General features: G+C 38.9%; 1 protein-coding gene across 3 annotated transcripts in view; it reads left to right on the top strand.

Moving 5' to 3' along the window:
* Positions 1–25,253, top strand: part of LOC122807242 (transgelin-2-like) — a 391,792-nt gene that overhangs the window by 352,317 nt on the left and 14,222 nt on the right. For all 3 annotated transcript variants that reach the window (XM_044078328.1, XM_044078326.1, XM_044078327.1), the window contains exon 4: positions 18,492–18,594. In XM_044078328.1, the coding sequence (XP_043934263.1) occupies positions 18,492–18,594 (103 nt within the window). The remainder of the gene's footprint in view (positions 1–18,491; positions 18,595–25,253) is intronic.

Here is a 25,253-nt window from a genome sequence, read left to right on the forward strand (position 1 = left end):
ACAGTCAAAGACTTTCTGCAAGTCCAACCACCGAGATTCAGCAGAAATTGGCCTACTAAGAATTGGTCCTTTCCGGACTCAGACAGATCTCAGAGAGGCAGGAATAGGCGTGCCAGAGGTAGAGGGCAAGCTAGAGGCTCCTACAGAGGCCGTCAATGGCAGCCTCCCAACCAAAGAGGTAGTGCAGGAACTACAACTGCTACACCAGGACAGACTCGATGACTTTGTTTTGACTCTGCCGACCAGCGCTCAATTAGAAGCACCTTTGGGCGGAAAGCTTTCTTTATTTTCAAAAAATTGGCACAGCATTACAAGGGACACATGGACACTGCAAATAATAGACAAAGGATACAGGTTCCATTTCCACACATTGCCAAAAAGAAAAGGCATGCCAGACCTGCCACCAAATCAGAGGGCAGAGGCTTTGAAACAAATTTCCAGCTCAATACAAATGAAAGCTATAGAAAAGGTACCTCTTTCAGAACAAGGCCAAGGATTTTACTCCAGATTATTCCTTGTTCCAAGAAAAGAAAATCAATGGAGGCCTATTCTTGACTTGTCCGCACTGAATACTTACCTCATTGTGCCAAAATTCAAAATGCTGACTCTACAGCAACTCCTTTCCATGCTGGGCAAGGGGTCTTGGCTGGTGACTCTAGACCTCAAGGAGGCATACCTGCATGTCCCTATCAGACAAAGTTGCAGAAGACACCTCAGATTTCTTGCAGGGTCAGAGCATTATCAATTCTCAGCATTGCCCTTTGGCTTATCTACTGCACCCAGTGTATTCACAAAATGCCTGGCATCAGTAATTGCACACTGCAGACTTCAGGGGATTCAAATTTACCCATATCTGGACGACTGCCTTATACAAGAGGATAGCAAGCAAACTTTGTTAAAGGACTTGGATTATGCCATCGACCTACTGCAGGCCTTGGGATATACAGTCAACATCCACAAATCAAGACTTGTTCCATCCCAAAGAATAACTTTTCTGGGTGTGCGGATCTAGACACAACCACCCAAATGGCCTTTCTCACAGAAGAAAAACAAAAACAACTACCAGATTACTTCAAGAATCTGACAAGACAAACTCAGCTGACTGCAAGGAAAATCCTGCAGGCCCTGGGTTACATGGCATCTTGCATTCTTCTGATCCCACAAGCAAGGCTGCATATGAGAAAATTACAATGGTACCTAAGGAGTTTATGGACTCAGCACAGTCACAGCTTAGAAACATTGATCCCACTCATTCCATGCCTCCAAAAGGAATTTCTGTGGTGGGCTCAAGCCTGCCAGTCGAACAGCGGGTTGCCCTTCAGCAAGCCAAGAGCCAACCAAACCATCACTACGGATGCTTCAGACCAAGGTTGGGGAGCACACATGGAGGGCAGATGTATCCAAGGGCTATGGTCACAAAGAGAGCTGCGCATGCACATAAACCAAAAGGAAATGCTGGTAGTGATACAAGCAATCGAGGCCTTCAAACCTTTTCTTCATCAAGGCCACCTACTCATAAGGACAGACAACACCACAGTTATGTGGTACATAAACAAGCAAGGAGGCACCCATTCCTACCCTCTTTGCAGACTGGCAATGAATCTATGGGAACTTTCCTTGAAACTCAATATACAGCTGCAGTCCCAGTTAGTGCCGGGGAAAGACAATATACTGGCAGACAGCTTAAGCAGAAATATCATGGATGCACACGAATGGATGCTGCACCCAGACATCATCTTACTCATAACACAATTATGGGGAAGGCCGGAAATAGATCTGTTCGCCTCCCCCCACAATCATCAACTGAAGAAATTCTGTTCAAGGACATACCACCCACAAGCATGGAAAGTGGACGCTCTCTCTTTCAGCTGGAAAGCTCTAACAGTGTATCCTTTTCCACCTCTCCCATTAATGACCAAGGTCTTACTGAAGATCAGGACAGAGCAGCCCAGAGTGATTCTGATAGCTCCAAACTGGCCAAGACAGCACTGGTACCCACTGTTAAAGAGCATGTCACAGACGAAACCGTGGCCTCTCCCCCTATGGCCACTTCTACTGACACAGCACAATTTCAAGACTCTGCATTCCAACCTGAAAACCTTGCAGCTAACTGCCTGGAAAATACCATGACTCCTCCTCAGGATAAGCTATCCCAGAGAGTGAAGGATATTATTATGGAAGCTCGACGGCCTTCCACAAGGAAGGCATATTCAGCAAAATGGAAAAGATTTCACACTTGGAACACAACAAAGGGCCTAGATGTGACAGTGATGAACATGGCACATATACTGGAATATTTGGCAGAATTGTTCCACAACGGCCTGTCTTACTCTTCCATTAAGGTACATGCCTCAGCAATTTCAGCAGAATACAATGTTAATCCACCTGTCTTCTCTCATCCTCTCCTGAGACAGTTTCTAAGAGGAATCAAAAACATCAATCCTCCAAGGAAACCACCTCTACCTACTTGGGACCTTAACTTCGTGTTGGAAAAATTAACACTTCCTCCCTTTGAACCAGCAGCATCTGCAGATCTACAGTTTCTGTCTTGGAAAACTGCTTTCCTTCTGGCCATAACCTCAGCAAGAAGAGTATCTGAGTTACAAGCTCTAATGGCAGTACAGCCATTTCTTATCTTTCATCAGGACAGAGTTTCATTGAGAACCAATCCTACATTTATGCCAAAGGTGGTATCCAGGGTATCTTTGAAACAAGCTATTCACTTGCTTACATTCTTCCCACAACCACAAAATAAAGGGGAGAAACTTCTGCACACCATGGACATACACAGTCAGTTGCGCTACTACTTGGACAGAACTAAAAGTTACAGAAAGACTGACCAGCTGTTTGTAGCATATGCTGCTGGGGCAGAAGGAAAAGCAATTTCCAAACAGACAATTTCAAAATGGATAGGGAATTGCATTAGATTGTGTTACTCCTTTCATGGAAAAGCTGTGCCAGCTAACATTAGACCTCATTCCACCAGGGCCACAGCCACCACCACAGCCTTCCTAAGAGGGGTGGCTACCAAGGACATTTTAGAAGCTGCTACATGGAGCTCCGTGCATACATTTTCCAAGCATTACAATTTACCTTTATACTCCAGATCCAGAGCAGGCTATGCTATGGCAGTCCTGCAGGGTATCTTAGCTACACCATCCTTTACTTAGTACCTCCACCCCCAGATTGGCTATGGTATTCTACCCATATGTGATGACTGCAGATGCATCCTTGAAGGACATAGTACAGTTTTGTACCTACCATAAATGTAGATGTCCGATAGGTATGCATCTGCAGTCAGGTTTACCCTCCCTCCTTCCCCTCTGTGGTATACTTCTTGGGTACTTACCCCTCTTATAGCTAGCTGGGGGGATCTATTATGGTGTATTTGTTTTTATAGTACTGTGCATGTTTAGATTTGTTTTTGCAATGCATATCTCCAAATTTTAGCCTTCCTTAGAGGGCACCTGGCATCTGGGGCAAGAAAAACGGAGGAAAATGGCGTTGGCTGATGCTTTTATACCCCAGACGCTCTGACGTCGGGGAAAGTGCGACATCAGCCGAGGCCAGACCCAGACTTTGGAATCCGCCGATCAAGGGCTGCCTGAGGCAGGACAACCCATATGTGATGACTGCAGATGCATACCTATCGGACATCTACATTTATGGTAGGTGCAAAACTGTACTTTTCGAGTTTTGTGAGTTCAGATTTCTTAAGGTTGGTGAGAAATGGTGATGCATACATGAGGATAGAGATTGTGTGTTTGTGCTGTAGTGACTTTGGTATTGTTTGTAAAGTATAGTTTATTCCTATACAGAGTACCTAGTTTTTTGTGGACTTTTTTAATTGTTTGAGCTATGTGGAAATCAAATTTCATGTTATTGTTGATTTCTACTCCTAGCAGTTTTGTATGGGCAGTGGGTGAGATTATAGTCTTGTTAGCAGATTCAATAGTGAATGTGGAGGGGGTTGCTGTGGCTTTGGTGGGATGAAATAGCATAAGTTTTGTTTTGTTGGAATTCAGAATCAACTGGGAGTTGGTTAGCCACTTTTCAATTGCAAGAAATGAGTTTTGGGTGAGTACCTGTAGTTCTGGAACGGTGGGAGCAGCACAAATCACTGTGGAATCATCTGGAACGGTGGGAGCAGCACAGATCACTGTGGAATCATCTGGAACGGTGGGAGCAGCACAGATCACTGTGGAATCATCTGGAACGGTGGGAGCAGCACAGATCACTGTGGAATCATCTGGAATGGTGGGAGCAGCACAGATCACTGTGGAATCATCTGGAACGGTGGGAGCAGCACAGATCACTGTGGAATCATCTGGAACGGTGGGAGCAGCACAGATCACTGTGGAATCATCTGGAACGGTGGGAGCAGCACAGATCACTGTGGAATCATCTGGAACGGTGGGAGCAGCACAGATCACTGTGGAATCATCTGCATACTGAATTAGGGATGCTTGTGGGACTGATGTATGGAGATTATTTGTAAATAATGAGAATAGGAGAGGACCTATTATAGAGCCCTGGGGGGCACTCATGGTGGTATGTAATAGGGGTGAGAGTTCTCCTTGCCGTAGTACTGCTTGCTGATGTCCAGTCAAGTAGTCTTGTAACCAGGCAAGTGAGGATTGAGAAAAGTTTAGTGAAGAAAGGGTGGAAATAATTTTACTGTGGGACACCATGTCAAAGGCTTTTGACAGATCTAAGAAAATAGAGGATACATATTTGTGATTATTTCTGTGTTGATTTATTGTGTCGACTAGATTCACCTTAAAAGAAAACTTGAGAGATGAATATTTACATCCATGTAGATAACACACAGTGAAGCTCTATCAAAAGAGAGAGCAGACAGAAACTAATGTGTCCCTGTGAAGATCTAACTGCTGCAGAAGCAGTTTCATGTTGATCTGCCACACTTTAAGTATAGCATAGGGGAGTATCTAACAGCTCTCAAATCATTGCTGGCTGACACTGTCAGCTGTTAAAGAAAAGAATAAAAAATACCACCACCAAACATAAAACGGACTCAAATTTTAGTAAAACAGATAAAACTCGACACTAAATGTTTTCACCCATTCTCCCTGATGGGCTTTTATAGAGTAAAGCTTTCACAGAAAACATTCATTAAATAGTTGCAAGTCATGTGATACCCATTAACTCATCCAATACATTTTTAAAAAGACCCATTAAAACTTCATTCTAAACAAGTGATAGTAAACAGAACAATGATAAAGAAAACCATGAATGGAGAGCAATGTACAAATTAATTTCAATGCAAAAATAAATAAATAAATAAATAAATAAAACCATAAACATTATTCTTTATCTTGTAAATAATTTTCTTTAACCATATTTCCCCCAAAACAACATGAACAAATGAAACTGAATGTTAATACAAATATTATAATTTAGATGCCCTAAGCTTCAAAACACTATTCAAAGAACACTTTCCATTAATGCCAGGTGTAATAATGACATTTGTTTTCACATCACCTCCCCTTTGTATAGGGATAATCTGATCCACAATAAAAAACGTAAATTTTCTAAAGTTTTCACATGAACTTGAGTATCATGTGCATTTTCTTTCTTCTTATTTTTATGTCCCTAACATGTTTGGCTATTCTCTTTAATTTCCTAATAGTTTTTTCTATATAGAAAGCTGAACATGCTGTTCAAGTCGCTGTATAGAAATATATATATATATATATATATATATATATATATATATATATATATATATATATATATATACATACATATGTGTGTGTGTGTATATATATATATATATATATATATATATATATGTGTATATATATATATATATATATATATATATATATATATATATATATAGATTCCATACATTTGGTCAAATTACACTTAGTCAAAAATGATTCCAGGCATTTCACTTCACTGAAATGAAAGTTCAGTGAAGTGAAAGTTCACTGACTGAAAGTTCACTTGGTTGAAGTTCATTTGGTCGATAAATGGAATATAGCCCCTGCCCCACTGCAGTGCAACCCTGGAGTGAGAATATTAAATAAGGGGGGGGGTGGGCGGCACAGCCCCCCACATTGGGTGGTGTGGAGGGACGTAGCCCCCCACATTATGCCAATAGTTTTTACTAAAGATATGTATATCAATGCATTTCTAATGGATATACCTTCTTATAATAGTGAATACATTAAAATTATGTGGGGAGGCTACACCCTCTTCATTTCATTGTCGAGGTTTCTCTTTAAACACACTTTTAAGTTACACCCCCTACTGTAGGTAACTTTCGGTCCCTCACCTAAGATTTGTTTTATCTCTTTATCAAAAAACAAATCCCAATAATTATTTACTACATCCCTAAGGTACTGTGTCTTCATATTATATGGAAGTACTAAATTCCTTTAATTTTGAATTTGCATTTTAGACCCTATAAAGGTCCCTGTTTTACTAGATAGTATAGGAGTAAACCTGTCCTTCCGTTTTTTCAAAATCTCATTTCTTATTTTTACAAGCAATTTAATAGGGCAACCTCTCTCTTTAAACATCCCTATCAATTTATATATTTCCAATTCAAAGTTATGATGGTCACTAATCAACCTAGAAATCCTCACCATCTGTCCCTTAACACTTTTCTTCTGATGTGACAGGTGACAACTATCTTAATATAAAAGGGAATTTGAGTAAGTGTCTTTTCTATATATGATGGACTATATTTTGTTAGTGTCTTTGTTTTTATACAACAAAATATCCAAAAATTCAATTGCCTGTGTATCCATTTTCCAGGTAAATTTCAAAAAGTTGATAGTGTTGTTTAAATACTGAATAAAACAACCCATTTCCTCATCACTACCTTTCCACAATAAAAGTATGTCATCCAGGAACCTACACCAAGTAACAACTTTGTCCATAAACTTAGAAGAAAACACGTCTATTCTCCCATTCAGATGAACTAAATTTGCATAAATGGGAGCACATTTAGCTCCTATTGCTACACCAGTAGTTTGATGAAAATATTCTCCTTCAAAGTACAAAAAGTTGTTTTGCAGAACTATTTCAATACGTTCCATAAACAGGTTTCTTTCCACATTATGCATTCCCTCAACATTCATTAAGGAATCTCCAGCTAGCTCTATCCATTCCTGGTGTGGGATCACCGAAAACAAGTTAATAACATCTACAGTGACAAATGTAAAATGCTCATTAATAGATAAGTCTCTTAAAGGCTTCTAAACAGTGCCAGGAATCTCTAAGTATTTATTTTTTGTGTCGTAGTGCCTTTTTGCAGTGAAAATCAGTATATGCAGAAATAGGTTCAGTTTTAGATTTCATCGCTGCAACTGTAGGCCATGATGGGGGGTTATTTTTGTCTTTGTGTATTTGGGGCATGCCAAAAATCAGTGGGATGACTGGGGTTTCAGCAGTTAAAAAAGAATATTCATTTTGATCAAATAACTCCCTGTGTTAATAGATCGTACAACACCCAGTGAATTTTTGTATAAGCCCTATTGATCTCATTCAAAGTAGCTGTTTCATAGATGTTGGAGTCATTTAATAAAACCAACATTTTCCCTGGGTAATCCACTTGGTTCATTATTACCACACCCCTACCTTTGTCCGGTTTCATAAACCTATAATTCCTTAGTTCACAAAGATGTCTTAAGCACTGTCTTTCATCTTTCAATAAATTATCTTTCCTATCTAAGTTGTTTCCCAGTATCTTGCATATTTCTTTTAAACACAGTCTTTCATAGAAATCCACAGAGGCATTAGAGGGAGGCATAAAAGTACTTTTCCTTTTGATCTGATTACGTTTCCCCATTCCCATTTGTAAACATAGCTAGATGGAATTGCCTAGTGTATAATTTTAGATTAGTCAACACCTTTGCTATGTCTAATTTATAGTTAGGGGAAAAAAGAAAAACCTTTTTTCAAGAGACAAATGTGAGTGTCATTAATCAACAAATCTGAAAAATTGTTGATAGAAAAACCATCTCGGGTAGTAATAGTTAGTTATACATTCATCAAAAGATATGTTAACATTAGTAACATCAAATATTGGTTGCCCTATCACTGAGGTGCAGTGTTGTTCCTCTTCCCATGATGCTGTGGTGGATACTATTGACTGGTTTGCTTCTGGTAACCTGACTGTTTCTCCTCTGAGATGTCCTCACAGACGGTGACTAATAGTTTTTCCTGTTGTTATTTTTTTCCTGTTGTTATTTTTCTTCTTCCATTGACATTATTATCTGTGTTCTCATTACTGTTTTCTCCACCATTACCTGTTTCATTGGCAATTTCTGTCTCTCTAGGTGGTGGATAAGCAGTCTTAGTAGCATAATCATTTAACCAGTTTCTTTTGTTTTCTCTCCAAATTTTTTTAGTAAATTTCTCAGTTTCTCTAAGTATTTTATTATATTGTACTTTGTTTTGCTCAAATAAATCATCTCTTATACTGTCATTTAACTCCATGAGCTGTTTTGCAATGTCAATTAACTTACATTCGTTTTGTTTTATTATTATTCTCATTAAATCCATCCCTGTGCAGTTGAAAAGCACCAGACGCTCGTGGTCTGTCAGCTGTTGACCTCTATCATGAGACCTCATCTTAGTCATGCCTAAGGTTACTTCCTTTGTGAAGTTAGAAAGGTGCTTAATAAACCAAGTCTTTTTCACAGCCTTGGAGCATTATCACAGAATACCACACACTGCAAAATTTTAAATACTTTTTGGTAATGCTAAGCTCTAGATTCACAGAACAGCATTAACAGCAACCTTCACAGAAGGGCAGTGGGAAGCATTTTCAGAGCTGCAAGTCCCATGTCACAGACACACACACACACACACTCACACTGCAGTGACTACACCTTTTAAAGTCGCATATACATCAGTGAGACATTTTGTTCCTGCCCCTACTGTCTGTGTAGCAGCTCCAAGTAAGTTACACTTTCCAGGATGTAAAATGCTTTGTGCCCCTATACTTTGTAACAGAATGTTATAATACACTGGGGCTGTCAAAGGTCTATATACTGAAAAGAATCATGATTGGCTTAATTATCATAATTTTAATGGGTTCTTGAATCAATTTCTCAAACTCCTTAACAATTTGGTTATGATTTCTGACTTGATCATATTCCTGGATGGTTCTTCTCCACAATCCTCTTTTTATTAAATAAAATAGTTTGCTCTGAGGTTCATTTTTAAATGTCAATAAGACATTTGCAGCCATGTAAAATACAGTGAATTGCCTGTTTTAGCACTTCTACCTATTGTGAAGCAGAGGATAGTGCTTGTGTAGGAATGAAGACCATAAAAACTACATGCTGCTTCCCCATAGTAATCTTTTTTTCCACAAGCATTTTTATACAGAACAGCCAATGAAGCTTCCAGATGCAAAGGTGTTGCAAGTGCAGTTACTGTATCAGCTGATATTTATAACCCTACACAATAAAATTATACATTCTGAATATACTGTATGGCCTCTACATCTTCATTCCGTCTGGGCACTAAATGATATTTCCAGTCATGCAAAATAAAGTGGAATCCTCCTGCCTATATTTGGCTATTACTTCTCTCTCGCAGGTATGAGAGAATAGTGATTGCCAAAGCATCTAGATCTTAGTGTTGTATTTTGCTTTGGCCACAACTGTACTTTTTCAAAAGCACATTTGTGAGGTAGAATCAATATGCTCGCCAACTGCTAAGGTTTCCCAAAGTAAAGTAACAGCCACAAGTAGGCACTGTACCATATGACTGTCAGTTATGTAAAATAAATTGAAGTATTCTTGCCTCTAGTTAGCACTTCTCTTTGTACTGGGTCAGAAAACAGTCATGTAAAAGAATCAGGACCAGAATGTTTTGCTTTGCAGTTTGGCTGTGAAGAGGCAAACTTTTAGCATTTTAAAATAAATGCAGGAAAGCAGCTAATAAGTCATGGAAAATAAATTGAAATGTTCTTAGTCACTATTTGGATATTAAGCAACTGTTGGAAAATAATACTTTCAAAAGGGCATTTTAAAAATGTTCACTGGAAGACAATGCATAGCATGTTGCTCTCAACTCTTTCAAACTAGACATTATGGAATGTCACACATCTAGCAGTCTACATGTATCCTTAGATTCCTTAAGTGTTCTTTTTTTTTAAGAAAAATTGTATTGATTTAACATATTTACAGTATATACACAGAAAGGAAGAAATTCAGTGCCACATACTGTCATATAGTACTAGGAATACATTGAATCATCAAGGTAATTTTATACAATTAACACATTTAGAGTCTTGGTATTTCAATAGCAACATTTCAGTGCTAGCTCAACAACTAAAAGTCTTAGTAGGATTTATAGATTTTATTCTAATCACTTCTTTTTCAGTTTTAAAAATTCTTTGAATGTAGAAACTGAGTTTGATTTCCAAATTTTTAACAAATTTTCCAGAACTGCTAAATTACTCCAAAACATTGTTGTTGTTGTTGTTTGGCTTTTGCATATAGAGGAAGTGGAACATTCATTAGTATTATTGATTTAGTTAATTATCAAACCCCAACCCCTTAAAAACATACTTATCTCTTCTCGATATACATTTAGTTTTTTTTTCACAGTTCATAAACATGCATGTCCAATCAGCTTTTACATCTTTACTACATTTGCAACAAACTGCAGAAGTCATTTTACTAAATTTAGAGATTTTATAGGAGGTAACCAACGTTATATGTATATATTTCCACATAAAAACTTTCCAGTATAAACTTGCAGAAGTTTGACTGAGTTAAGTAACAAAATGTTATTAACATCTCTTGAGTCACTCAATCCACTACTATCTAAAAAGTTCCAGAGTTTTGCATCAACATTATTATTATTTATAATTAATTTGTATAACTTGGACAAGCTTCATTTATAGGTCTTTACTTTCAATGATAGCATACATATAATGGGGAAATAGTGTTCTGTTCCCCTTCACTCGTATTATCTAAAATCCTTGCATATTCTTTAAAAAAATCTAATTTCAAACGATAAGGTAAACAAAAACAAATATTGTGTGAACAGTAAATAGTGTTAAATAGGTAAAAGAGCAGTACCATTCAGCAAAAAAGCTATTTAATGGTAATTATGAACATACTCACAGTGTCTGCATTAATATTGTAATATAATGATTTTTCTTATAAGGACTAGGGAAAAACAACTTAATTTCAAAGTACTGAATTTTATAAATTCTAGTACTTATTTTTTTCACATTATACTAAATTATGATCAAGGTTTATGAGAGAAGTCAGGAAATATCTTGTGTCCAAAAATTTAGCTGTAAGCATTCTTCAAGTAGCACTGTGACAATCCAGTAACATGCATCCTTCGCATGTTAAAAAAATCTGGTTAACAATCAAGTAGTGATGGCCACACAGCTTAATACTGATGAGGAAGGGGTAGAAAGATTAGTCCCACCACAAGAGATTTGTAATTGGAAGATATCACTGAATGGTAGTGAAACAAGCAGTTTGAGATTATGGGAGACAAGGGAAATAACACGTTAGAGGTTATGGGAGATGAGGAGTAACAAGGAATACACATTAATAAAACCAGTTGGATTAAAGCAAAGCAACTAACATAGTTTGTCAATAGTGGTAAGATAAAGTGTATTTTGTATGATAATTGGAAAATATTAACAGTGCATTCCAAAACAATTAATTTGCTGGGGAAATAAAATGTTATGATTTGAAAGGGATAGAAAACCATTGATTAAAAATCAGGTATCTATATGTCTTGTAGTAGCTGCAGATTTACAGCTGAAGGGCCAAATTTTTACTATACATAAACTCAAAAAACATGCAGGTTATTGGATTACTTTACATGTAATAGTAACAGTGAATATGTGGCTCTGTACACATTCAGTTAAAGCTTCTATGGAGGAAAATCTAAACACACAGAAGGCCCAAAGCCAGAATTTATGAACATTATTGCTCTCTTAAAAGTATGAAAAGAATTAAATTAAATGTTTTTTATAAGTTTACAGAAGTATGCAATGGTTTCAGAAAGTTTTTTATTTTCAGTAGTAGATAAGGCTAGTAAGAGCTTTATGGGGTAGGACAGATGATTTAGAGTATAAAGAGTTATAATGTCAAGTTAGACTGCAAGATATTAAACCCAAGTATTACTCAGTGAATTTTAAGGCCACTTTAAAAAGGATAAGAAATACAAGGAAATGAGTGTCGGGTGCATTTTAGTGTTTTGTAATGAAATGTTCTGAAAATTGTTTTTCTTTGTCGTGATTAAGACTATGATCATGTGATTTTATGTGGAGGGAATATCATTATTATTATTTTTTTTTTTTTTGAATTTCGCAGAGGTAGTCTGAAGTCTTCTGTGAAAGTAAACAATGTTTATAAAGTTTGAGCTCTGGTTCTTTAATTTCCTCCAAGTATGTTGAGTGTGTTTGTTTGTGTAACTTATTTTAAAACTCACAACTGTTCCAGGAATTGGAATTTTACTTGTCATTCAGTTTCTATATCTGCCATATTAGTAACTAAACCCAATAAAAATGCTTTAACACATTATTTTGTTTCATCAGTTTTTCAGTAACAATATTTTATTTGCTTTGATTTACACATTACAGCAAACTGGCCCAGTTTATTAAGTCTCTGACACCTTCTTCACATGCAGGTCACTGTTCTGACTCCTTATGATAACAGACACGCCTCATGTATTTGCCTGGCTTACTTTCACTGCGGTTCTAGAATGTTCACTTAGTCAGATTCCCATTAGGCCGTTAATGACATTTGCAATTAACTTTGCATTTTACTTCACACAATTCATTTGTTGTGTTTAAGTAAACATTTTGCTTTTTCAAAAATTTGGCATTTATGGTTATTTGTTTTCCATTTTCTAAAGTTAGATTAACTTCAGGCTGTAATGTCTGTGCTAGTCTAATCACATTTCAATATCTTATTTACTCCTCTTTAATGCCTTGCAAACCACATCTTTCGGCCAACTCACATAATCCTTTCAGAAGCACTTCTGCATACTCACCCTTGATTGTACATACCTGTGAAAATGTGTTGAGTATTACATTTCTTTCTCACAAAAGGCTCAAGTTTAATAATCACTGACCCTTATGTAACACTTTGGCTGTCTGTAAATGCAAAAGGGCTGTGTATGGTCTCAAATTCTCTATCCATAGTACTCATAAAAATGTTTAGCTAGATTTATTCTGAAATTTTGTTGCTATAGAAAATTGAGAAAATCTGTCTCTTGAGATGTCGACAAATGGTTTTTAGAAGTTGAACAGCACTGGTGAGTTATACTTTGCCATAGTAGAAGAAATTCAGTATATTTATCAATTAATGGTTTACATTTGGTAAAATGATGATTTTGCAAGGTAATATGGTGGTTTTCAGTAATGTCCACTACCTGCAAGTATTTTGGATCACTCGGTGTGCTGTGATCAGTTTCATAACTCATGAAAATTTTTTAGCTTTCATTTATCAACCAGTTTTAGTTCTGACACCATGCCAGGTAGAGCTATGAAATACAGACTGCTTAAAGTAAAGATTACAACCACTTAACCATCGATTTAGTGCTTTCAACTTTGAAATAGGTCTTCTTCAGAATAAAAATTTGTCATTAGAGTTAAATGCTTTTAACACACCAGGCTTAAACAACAATGCTAATTACAATGTAGTGCTTGTGTATTGTAGTAATTACAACTGCAAGTAAAATATTTTCACAACTAGCATTATCAATTTTCAAAGTTATGTTTAATGTATGTATTCTATTTTAAACAGTGTATTTTTCTGGTGTTCAATTAAGAATTTGTTTTCTTCGAAGAATTACTTACTTGATTAAGTTAATTGGTAGAGCATTTTTATTGCTTGAGTAATTTGTGGCTTTTGGTATTTAAATTTGAGTGTTTGAACAGTTTTATTATTCTGAAAAAGACCTATTTTAAGGTCAAAAGCACTAAATTGATATTAAAATTGTATCCAGTTTTTACTCAGTGTCCTTTTTTTGTTTTCACACAGTGGTTGGGTATAGTGTTATTTATTTTACCACTGCTATAGAGCCATATGGGGTTGTTGCTTTTTCTATAAAGTAAAGAATATCTCAAATAGGTTCATAGGTTCATAGGTTGGTACTAGGCTATCAGCCCTAGGGCCTATACAAGCCTAGCCATAACAATTCCCTGGCTATTTCTTCCCACATTATTTACTTTCCTGGACCCCTGTCTAGCAGGGCGACTGATGTGATCCCTGGGGTGAATTTCCTTTCTCCCATCCAATCGTCAAGGTTCCTCTTGAAGAGGTCCAAAGAGGCACTCTGCTTGACATGTATGGGCAATCTATTCCAGAGTCTGGGGAGTCTCTGGGTCAGGAACCTATCCCTCCAACATGTTTTGTTTATTGTGATGATGAGGTTTAGATCCCTGGAGCGTGTAGCTCTGAGGGATTGGGATTTCTTTTAAGTGTAGCATGTCCAACAGCTCTGGGTTTGACATGGCCTTGTATGTTAAGCATAGATCACCTCTGAGTAGACGATATGCGACAGAGTATAGCTGGAGTTTTTTAAGGCGGTCAGCGTAGGGCATCTGCTTTAGGCCTGTGATTCTTTTAGTGGGGTATTTCTGAGGCCTTTCCAGTTGTTGCAGATGTCTTGAGAGGTACATACCAAATGGGGCGTTGTATTCTATAATGGGTCTAATGAGGGATGAGTACAGTGAGACAATGACCTCCTTTTTTCTGGATGAAAAGCCCTTTGTGATGAGGTGTGCCACATAGAAGGATTTCCTGACTGTTGTGGCGATGTGGTTATCGAAGGTGAGACCACTGTCCACCTGTGTCCCTAAGTCTCTTATCACACTTTCTGTGTTTAGTGTACTGCCACCTATATGGTAATTCATGGATACATGTTTTTTCCCAAAGGGGATAACAATACATTTCTTGGCATTGAGCTTGAGCCCATGGCTATGCCACCAAGCATCTGTTTCTGTAAGGCCCTTTTGTAGAGTATCCACATCATTTGGGGATTCAATAATGGCTCCCAGTTTGCAGTCATCTGCAAACTTTGTTAGCCAGAGTCCCTTAGTGTTGACCTGTACTTCAGAGAAGTAGATGCCAAACGAGCGGCCCCAGGACTGAACCCTGAGGTACTCCACTTGTCACTTGTCTGGAGCTGGATTTGGAGTCGGCTACTTTTACAGTGTGGGTTCTATCAGTAAGCCATTTAGCAACCCATTGGGTGACACAGGGATTAATGCCCAACTTAGTAAGTTTATCTATGATTCCAGAGTGGGGGTTCATATGTTGGGATTCAGTGAAAGTTTTAGAAGCCAGCAACTTTACTGCAGACAATATGGCAGCACAGTATAAATGATGTTAAGAGTTCAGCGTATCACACCCAACTGCCTCCACAGCTCGATACTCTGGAATTCTATCCAGCTCCAACTAAAGCAAATTGACTCTCAACAGCTTTTCATATCTTGCCTTAAAACACACCCAAGTAACATCTGGATCTGCCAGTGCTCCTCCCTGGGTTAGTTATCCTATTCCCTCACTTTTATAAACATACCAGACAACTCCTAGTCCTCTTTTCCAAAGGAACCAAGCTTAATCTAAATTCCTCCTCTTTCTGTCATGCATTGTTGCCTCCTTCTCTGCCATTTCAGTAACCGCCTCCTTATCTTGCCTTTTCCTTCTGTCTAGTTTAATTTTCCATCCCAGCTCTCCCTCCTGGCACTACTAAGTTCTGTTACTCCTCTTCTGTTCTCTGTCAAGCGATAATGCTTTCCATGAACTACTACTGCGGTTTCACGCAACATAATACAATCCATTGCTGCTTGTTATACTACTGCAAATGTCTTCGTTAACCACCTCCCCTCAGATTGTCATGTAACTGTTATCTGTATATACTGTGCTGTTTTGTAAATTGTGTTGCTGTACCATGCTGGTTGTAACCTTTGGAGTCTGTAATTGTATTTTCTATACTATGCAATGTGTATGACATGTATTTCACTGTCTTATCATTTTTGTGGAATTTTTCTCCCTGGGCCTCTTTTGAAAATGGACCCTGTGCGAGAGTTAGACTTTCCTGGTAAATAATAAATAAGTAAATAAAATAACTACTTATAATGCGTTATGATAAAGATTTGCTCTTAAAAGGGCAATGCCAACTGCATACACAATATATACAAACACACTGGCAGCTTTAATTCACTTTTACACTATAGTTCCTCATTGGGGCTTTAGCTTTAACATAGAAAAATAAAAACATTATTTTTAGAACCGCAGAGCAACTCTTCTCATTTAGCTGATATTTGGTTGGCAACTTCCCATCTATGTAGCTCTCCACACCTCAGTCCAAAATTTTAAATAACTTGCTTCCTGTTATCTTACTATTAGAACCCATGTCAATACCATACCTGCTATAGTTAAGTCTGTCCTGAAAGTGTATCAAAAAATTGTATATCTGCTAACGTACAACTCCATAGGCACCACTGGAAGAAGAAAGCGTCTTCCTTGCACAGAGCATGGCATTATGCTGGTTATTTTCAGCTCTTACATGAGCTGCAGTAGCCTTTCCGATCTTTTCATAAGGCTCATAGGTTGTGGTGGAATCTCTTCATTCGGAGCACTATTGAGTTTTATCCTTGTTGACGTCTTGCCCATGGAATGTATAAGATGGAATTTCCTGCTGCCCTTTGCTTTGTGTAATATTTTCCTGGAGCACTGTCTACCTACTTACAACCTTCTTCCTCAACAGCAAAATTTTAACTCAACCTGCTCCCATTTGGATCCAGTTTTTCCTCCTTGTTGGATTCTAACTATGCATGGAAAACTTCATTTTTTTGGTTGTTGCTGGTTATTGGAGCCCTGATTTTTTAACCCTCCTGTTAACTGATGGGGGTTCACTTATTGTTCTCTCATTTTAACAGTCTGACCCAACACCCAGCAAACATTGTGTAACTCTGTGTATTGATGATTGCGTTTAGTTTCTTTCTCAAAACACACACCAGCAATATCAACTATATATTTTTATACTTGCTTGTTGACTAGGTAAGCTCACTATACAAACTGCCCCTTTTTTGAGGGTGACCCAGAAGCACTGCCTGGTTAAATGACTTGCTGAGACCACACAGGCAAATGAATGTAGAAGGAATCAAACCCTGTACCTTGGGCCCATAAAGCAGTTCATTAATAGCTCAGAGCTTTTGTCATCTGCAGTAATTGCCAGACCAGACCATGGCTACTGAATCTGTGGTTCTATTAAGTTGGTTGTCTATAACACTGAACTATGTAATGTTTTTGTGTATGCATCGCTCCATTTCCTGTAACTGCTCTTCTTCCAGCCATTGTAATTACTTTCTTTTTTCATTATATAATAATGCCATAACTGAAAAAGGACCAAGAGCCAGTCTCCCTACCTTTAAATAAAATAGTTTTCTTTATGCCATCTGTCTGTTAAAAATTTTATACTCCACGTTCCAACCAAAACCTGTATATTTAATTTATTTTTACGTGTATTGCCCATGATTATTTATTTCAAGTAAAGAATTTTAGTTATTCAGTTTTCAAAAGAAATAAATAAAAATCATAACAGTCAAGACATCATCTGGAAAACTGTGCATTTCTAGCAAACCATTTTGTCTAAGATTTAGGTAAAAAGAAGGCAGCCCAAAGACTACAGTTTAGTAAGGTGCAGGACGTGCATCAGTGTAGGACTGAAACGATATCACAGGTATGCTGCTAAGGAAGCAAAACACTGCTGCAGCGTTTAACAACCTCAGAAGAATTGATGAGTCAAGTCCAAGAGTGCATGCATTTTAGGGAAAAAAAGTTACTCGTGGGGTGAACAAGATGTTATTTGATTACAGAGGATGAACAGCTTAAAGCAGTGTGAAAGTTTTTGTATCATATGATAGTAGGTAAATGGAATAGCTTTCTTATAGATATACTGAGTTAAATAAATGGTGAAGGAATTCTCATGAAGACAGTTATATGAGGGCAAAACAATAGACTGCTGATTAAGAAGAAACTGCAGTTTATCTAACGGCGATCTAAATGGTATATAACCTGCATTCTGTTTCAGGTATTGACTATTGTGTGGGACAAAAGGTATGGAAGTGAAAAATCAAAAACTGTAGAAAAATACACCTTATAAGACCATGTAACATAGGTACACACAGACAAATGGAGACTAAAAAAATTAAACTACTTTTTCTCATTCACCAAGAATGACTGATTAATTTTCTAAATCATTAACTAGTATTTCAAAGGTCTGATAAGTTTCAAAGCCAAGTAAGAGTAGATGGAATGATTTTCAAACCATAAACTTTCAGCTAAAAAGTCGCAATCTTTGTATCATTGGTTTACAAAAGAAAATACAATTGCTTCCTGTGGTGGTACTTTAATCGAAGGATTTTGTCTAGTAAACATTGTCTCTGAATAATGTTCTGAATCCGTCTATCTCAGGTGATTAAATATTTTATTACTGATGCTTCTTTTTCACAGGCAAAGACATGGCTGCCGTGCAAAGGACCTTGACGGCTCTGGGTAGCTTGGCTCTTACAAAGGATGATGGATTCTATCAAGGAGACCAAAGCTGGTTTGTCAGGTAAGACTTGTGCGGACATTTGTGAATAAGGAAAAACAGGACTAATGACAATTCTAAGCATTGTTTAACTCATTCCCTCCAATGGAACTCTGGAGTTTTGCACTAAAACTGCCAATGGGCGGAGCCTAAGCTTTTTGTTAAAATCTAATTATGCCCTCACATTTCAAACAAATGTTCTTTTCTGGAGCCATATGGGTTACTAAAGAAGTGTAAATGCCGACCTCTCCAGCACAGTCTCTTTTTTTATATTTGTAGTATTTTTTAGGTTCTAGGTCTTACACTGGATTTAAAGTTGCAGTAAATACAGTAACGTGTTAAGTTTGTAATATTTTCTAAGCAACTTACAGTATCTTAGCAACAACTCATGTTACACTGGGTCTATATCAAAACTTCAAAACTTCTTCAAAAGAGCGAACGCTCTTACATCGACACCAAATAATCAAACCACACAATGTTGAACGCACAGAACAGTGAGGGAAAAAAATCGCTGCTCTAAAACATAAAATAAAAAAAAAATCCACAGATAAAATAAAGTTGGGGCATCCTTTATGTCTACTTAAATATATCAGCTCCAAGATCGCACCACAGTTGAGGAAATGGCAATTCCCAACAATGGCTCAGCGATTTTTTTTCCCTGGGAAAAAAATCGCTGTTACAGCCATTCGGCATTCTGTGATTTCACTTATTTGCAGTCGATGTAAGAGCCTTCACTCTTTTGAAAGTTCAACTTCATAATATAGACCCATGTTACACATATACAGTAAGCAGCATTTTGTTCCCCCAGCTTAGAGGTTTTATATGAGGTTAAGCAGTTCTGTCTGTGCAACTTAGTTGCCAGGATATATAGAAAAACATGAAATTTGTTATGATATAAATATATGAGCAATTAATGTATATAGACCTGCGCTAGACAGAGGTTAAATATCAATAGAGTTGTGCTTGCCATTATGTAAGATTTAAGATTAAATATTTTAATACTTTTTATGCAGCATGGTTTTGGAATTATTAATGCAAGTATGAACAAGCAATATTTGATGCCTAGAAGCATCATTAAGGTGTAACTGCAGAAACACCTGGATCATCACCTGGGAACTCGGAACAAGGATAGCTTTGCATCCTGCAAAAATTTAAATTTCCTTTTATTCCCTTGTTGCAGTATTTCTAACATGAGTGAGATTCCACCTAGGTGACCTGAATGTCCAGCCAGTATACCAAAGACTTAAGCTACTGCAAGGTACATGCAACATTGCACATAGGACAGCTGAGCATCAGCCATAAAAGTGACGTCTGCACGTACCGTCCTCAGAACTTCTCTGCCACTAGTCTGAATGACATCTTACAGACATCCGTCTGATTGCCGAAAGTTTTTCTTCTTTCAGATAAGTGCCCCGTTGGGGAAACTCTCTTATGCTTTTGCTACTGCATGCTTGTTAGAGGTTAATGTCATCCAAGAAGGGCAAGTGCCACTGTGGAAGACAGATTCTACACAAAGACAGCCATGACCAATGTCTTTTTTGTCTGGGGTCCAATCACAATTCTAAGGTCGGTGCCATTTGTCAGGCATTTGTCCCCAAAACTCTCTGCAGTCATCTGTCTGCCCTTAATTTATACCTTGAGAATAAGAGACTGAAGTGAGTAGCACTCTGTATGGAAGCTACTGCTGGTCCATTGGGTGAGACCCCAAAGAAAAAGGCAAAAAGGTACGTCTTGTATCTTCAGTTGCACCTCTGATCTTGGACGACCGTCTCGAGGCCAGTGAAGGCCAAGAGGTACGTATGGTGTTGGGTCCTCCTCCTTCAGTGGATACTGATATAGAAGCTGCATGTCTGCAGAGGTTTTGCAGATGTCGATTTTGCCAAGTAAGGGGGAACCTCAGCTCGCTCCCTCTAACATTCCTCACAGTACCTATCCTGCTCCTTCCATTGAGACTGAGCTTGCTCCCTCTAACATTCCTCACAGTACCTATCCTGCTCCTTCCATTGAGATTGTTCTGATATCTGATCCGGAGCCCAGGCCTATGGCTGCCCTTCCTTCCCAGCTTAGGGTAGGTCTTCCTCTCAAGAGAAAATAAAAACATGTCGCCCAGCCTAGAGTCTTCCACAGACTAGCAAGCTTTTTCTAAAAGGATTTTGAATGCTTTCCTGGCACTTAAGCCTTCCACCTTGCGTTGTCTTACCCCAGCATCTTCTATTTCCCCTCCGCCATCTGCTGTACTTGAGGTCTCTGAGGGTGATGATTTATCCTCTGATGAATCCCTGGCTTAATCCACTCAAATTGATTCTCATCTGGGATATGCTTCCCACTGAAGTGTATTCCAATGGCGGGGATTCTCCTGCAGAAGATATTCCTTTGGAGAAACTATCTGGAAATGAGGGACTACTACAAGTGAGAGCTCACCGGTCTCAGAGGTATAAAACAGGTATTATGGCCTCTTACAAATTGAAGCTCCTTCTCCTTCAGCCATCCCTCCTGTCTTGTCAGCCTTTCAAGATGCTTTTCTGGCAGCATCTAAAAATCCTGATTCTCAACCTTCTGCTCCTTAAAGGCCAGACAGGTTTTATAAGGTACCTGAGAACAGTACTTACTTGTATAAGTGTCCTCTTGCAGACCCAGCTGTGATTTCAGTGTCTGATGACAAAACTTCCAAATTACTGCCCTCCACCAGTCTCCTCCCCTCAGATAAGGAGAGTAAAATGATGGAGAGAATTGGTAAAAAAGTCTACACGTCTTCCACTCTGGCCTTCAGGCCATTAGTTATCAGACACTCGTGTCCAAATATGTTCCGGCTCTTCTTTCACAGGCCTCCAAATTGCTGACTGATGTCTGAGAATCTGCAGCAAAACCAGCTTTCTTCTGTCTTGGAACTGTCTTCCCAGGTTACCAGGCATTCCATTAAGTTCAGTTATGACACAGCTGAGGTGTCTGCTAGATCAGCAATATCTGGTTCGGTGCTCAGGAGATATTCCATGCCAAGGTTGCAGCTTTTGCCTGAGGATTTCAAGGCAAAGATTACGGATGCAGCTCTAGACTATACTGCCCTTTTTGGTTTTAATGCTGCAGCTCCTCTCTTCAAATTCCTTCAAGAGAAAGGAAAAGAACATCAAGAGCATAAACATGTTTTTGTCTCCCCTGTTCCTACATTTCATAGGAACTACCCTGTTCCTACATTTCATGGGAACTACCCTGTTCCTACATTTCATGGGAACTACCCTGTTCCTACATTTCATGGGAACTACCCTTCCAGAACTAGTTTTGTAAGGAAGAAGACCCGTACACCTTACCAATGACACAAGAAGACCACACGTAGGCAGACCCCTCCTAGGTCTCAGTCATCCTTGCCTCAAAAGGCCCACCTTGGCCCACTTTCCAGACAAGCCAGGTAGTCTGTGACTGCCTGACAACCTCTTCAGAAATCTCCCTTTCCCAGGGCCTTTCTCACTCTTTCTATTTGGACAAGCATTACCACAGACAAATGGGTCCTGTCCATTGTTCTAAGAGGTTATTACATGACTTGGAGATCCAGTCCTCCCTTCATGGGGATTCCACAACCTCCAAAGGACCAGATCCACCTTTTCCCTCAAGTCATTCAAGACTTGCAGGCACTAGAAACCATACAGGAGGTTCCTGCTTTGGAAAGAGGAAAAGGCTTCTATTCCAGAATGTTCTTAGTTCCAAGGAAAGATGGCCCTTGGAGACCAATTTTAGACTTGTCTCATCTCAATTTATTTTTTCAAGTACCCTCCTTCAGGATGCTTACTCGACAAACTTTGTACCCTCTTGTTACCCCAGGCTTACCTGGTTTCCTTAGACATAAAGGATGCATACCTTCACATTCCCATCCACCCTCTATTCAGGAATTCTTGCTTTTTCCTGTTGCTTCCTCTCATTTTCAGTTCTGTGCTTTGCTCTTTGGAGTCTCTACAGCACCAAGGGTATTCACAAAATGATTGGCTCCTGTTATTGCCTTTTGCAGACTCCAGAGGATCCTCGTTTACCCTTACCTGGATGACATGCTCATTCAAGAAGAACATCTACTCACCTTGCAACAGAACCTTCAAACCACCATCTCCTTGCTCCTCAGTCTGGGTTTCACCCCCAACTACAGCAAGTCTTCCCTTACTCCCTCTGAGGACCAGGTTTTCCTGGGTTGCAAGATAAGGATACATCGCATGATGGCCTTCATGCCTTCACAAAAGGTGCAGTCTCTGCAGATGTCCTTCAGTTGCTTCCTCTACCTTCTCTGACTGCCAGGGAATTCCTCAGGATGCTAGGCTTCACGGCTTTGGTTATACCAGTGCTACCCCTAGCCAGACTCCACATGTGAAAATTGCAGTGGTACTTGAAAATACTCTGGTCCTGGCATACTCAACCTCTAGAATTTGTCCTCCCACTTCTGCCTTGTCTAAAGAAGGAATTGCATTGGTGGAGTCACCAAATTTCTCAGAACCCATGACTTCCCCTGCAGCCACTATCCCCCATTCAGGAAGTCTTCACAGATGCTTCAGATCTAGGGTGGGAGCAACCCTGGGAAACGTAAAGTCAAAGGCCTATATTCTCCCTTTATAAGGAAGCAACATATCAACAGCAAAGAGATGAGGGCTCTGATCCTGGCCCTTCAATCCTTCAGGTCATCTCTCCTTCCAGATCCTTTGAAGCTGCTCACAGACAGCACCTTGGTTCTCTGATATGTGAACAAGCAAGGGGGGAACACCATGGTTCTCTGGAATGTGAACAAGCAAGGTGGGAACAAAGTCCTACCTACTTTGCAGACTAGCAATCCAAGCCTGGGAGATTGCTCTTCAAGTAAAGGTAACTTTATCTGAGGTTTACATCCCATCAACTCTAAATATTCAGGCAGGTACTCCAAGCAGATCCATGACACAAGCCCACAAATGGATGATCCACAGGGATGTGTTTTTGGACATTCTCCACCAGTGGGGTACTCCTCAAATAGATCTCTTTGCTTCCTTTTTGAACAGACAGCTTCCAAAGTTCTGAGCCAGAGTCCCACATCCTCTGATTTGGAAGGTGGGCACCCTATCATTGTACTGGAAGGGGGTGTTTTTTTACGTATTCCCCCTTCCCCCTAATTCAGAAAGTCCTCCTGAAAATACAGAAGAACAAACTGAAAGTCTTGTTGGTGACCTTCTTTTTGGCCAAGACAGCAATGGTTCCCTCTTTTTCTGAAATAAGCCTAGGGCAATCATCACAAGTTACTTCACAGGGTAGAACTACTCACACAAGACAAGGGATCTCTCATTCACCCGCATTTAGCAACACTGAACCTGACTTTGTGGGTGGTAGGCTTCTGATTCCTTACAGGTACCTTTTATCTGAGGATGTGCTTCTAGTCCTGCAGGAGGCCAGGAAACCTAATACAAGGAGATCCTACTTGTCCAAATGGAAGAGATTATGCATCTGATGTCTTAATAAGTGATTGTGTACATTTTCAGTGGATATCCCTCTAGTCCTGTCTTACTTGTGTGAACTGCTTCAGGCTAGACTGGCTTATTCTTCGGTTAAAGTCCATTTGTCAGCCATTTCTGCATGTCTGCCTTTGTCTCCCCCTAAGCTTCTAGGTTAGAGGTCAAACTTCTCAAAAGGCGTCCTTCACATCAGACTTCCCAGGAAACCTATTCCTCCTCCCTGGGACCTAAATTTTGTCTTGGAAGAACTGACCCAGACTCCTTTCGAGCCTGCTGCTTCCTCTTCCATAAAATTCTGCACTTGGAAAGCTGTTTTACTAGTAGCCATTACTTCGCTAGGTAAGTTTCAGAACTCAAAGTTTTATTGGCTTCTCAGCCTTTTCTGATTTTTTACAAGGATAGGGTGTCCCTGCGTAATAACCCTTCCTTCATGCCTAAAGTGGTTAATGACTTGTCCTTCAATCAGTATACAGTAAAGTCTCAGTTAGCCGACACCCATGGGGATTGGTAGAGGTCTGATAAATGTAGTTCCTGGTTGCTTCAGAGTTACTATTAAAAATAGGCCTGACTAATACTGTACCCCATACTGTTTGGTTTGATTTGATTTGCTCTCAGGTTGAGGAGAGAGGGAATTTATTCATGTCTTCCTTTTTAAAACTCTAAAACTATATAAATGTAAGGTATGTTTGAGGGCAGAAAACAAAGTGCAACACCTAAAAATTGTGTTTCTTAAAATATTTATTGCCAGTTGCTTGAGAGTACCGGTTGTTTGAGTTCTGGTTAACTGAGATTTACTGTATTCATCTACCCACCTTTTTCCCTTCTCCTCAAAACTCCATTGAGAGGGTGCTGCACACTTTAGATGCGCACAGCCAACTTAGATTTTATCTGGACAAGACCAAATCTATTAGAAAGGCTGAACAATTGTTTGTTTCCTTTCACCCCAGGGAGCTGGGTAAACATGTTCCTAAACAGATTTATTTCATCTTGGATCTTAAAGGCTATTACCTTTTGTTATCTCTTTCAAGAAAAAAACTTTCTTCCTCTTTTAAGGCCCATTCAATTAGAGTGGTGGCCTCCTCTGGAGCCTTCTTTAAAGGATTGGATACTGCCTCTATCCTAGATGCAGCTACTTGGTCCTCTGTTCATACCGTTACAAAACACTACAAACTGGATTCTATTTCCAGATCCAGAGTGGGATTTACTAGAGCAATTGTGTATGGATTTGTGGAG

Source organism: Protopterus annectens, chromosome 7.part0 (assembly GCF_019279795.1).
Source record: "Protopterus annectens isolate FY-2018-M chromosome 7.part0, PAN1.0, whole genome shotgun sequence".
NCBI lineage: Eukaryota > Metazoa > Chordata > Ceratodontiformes > Protopteridae > Protopterus > Protopterus annectens.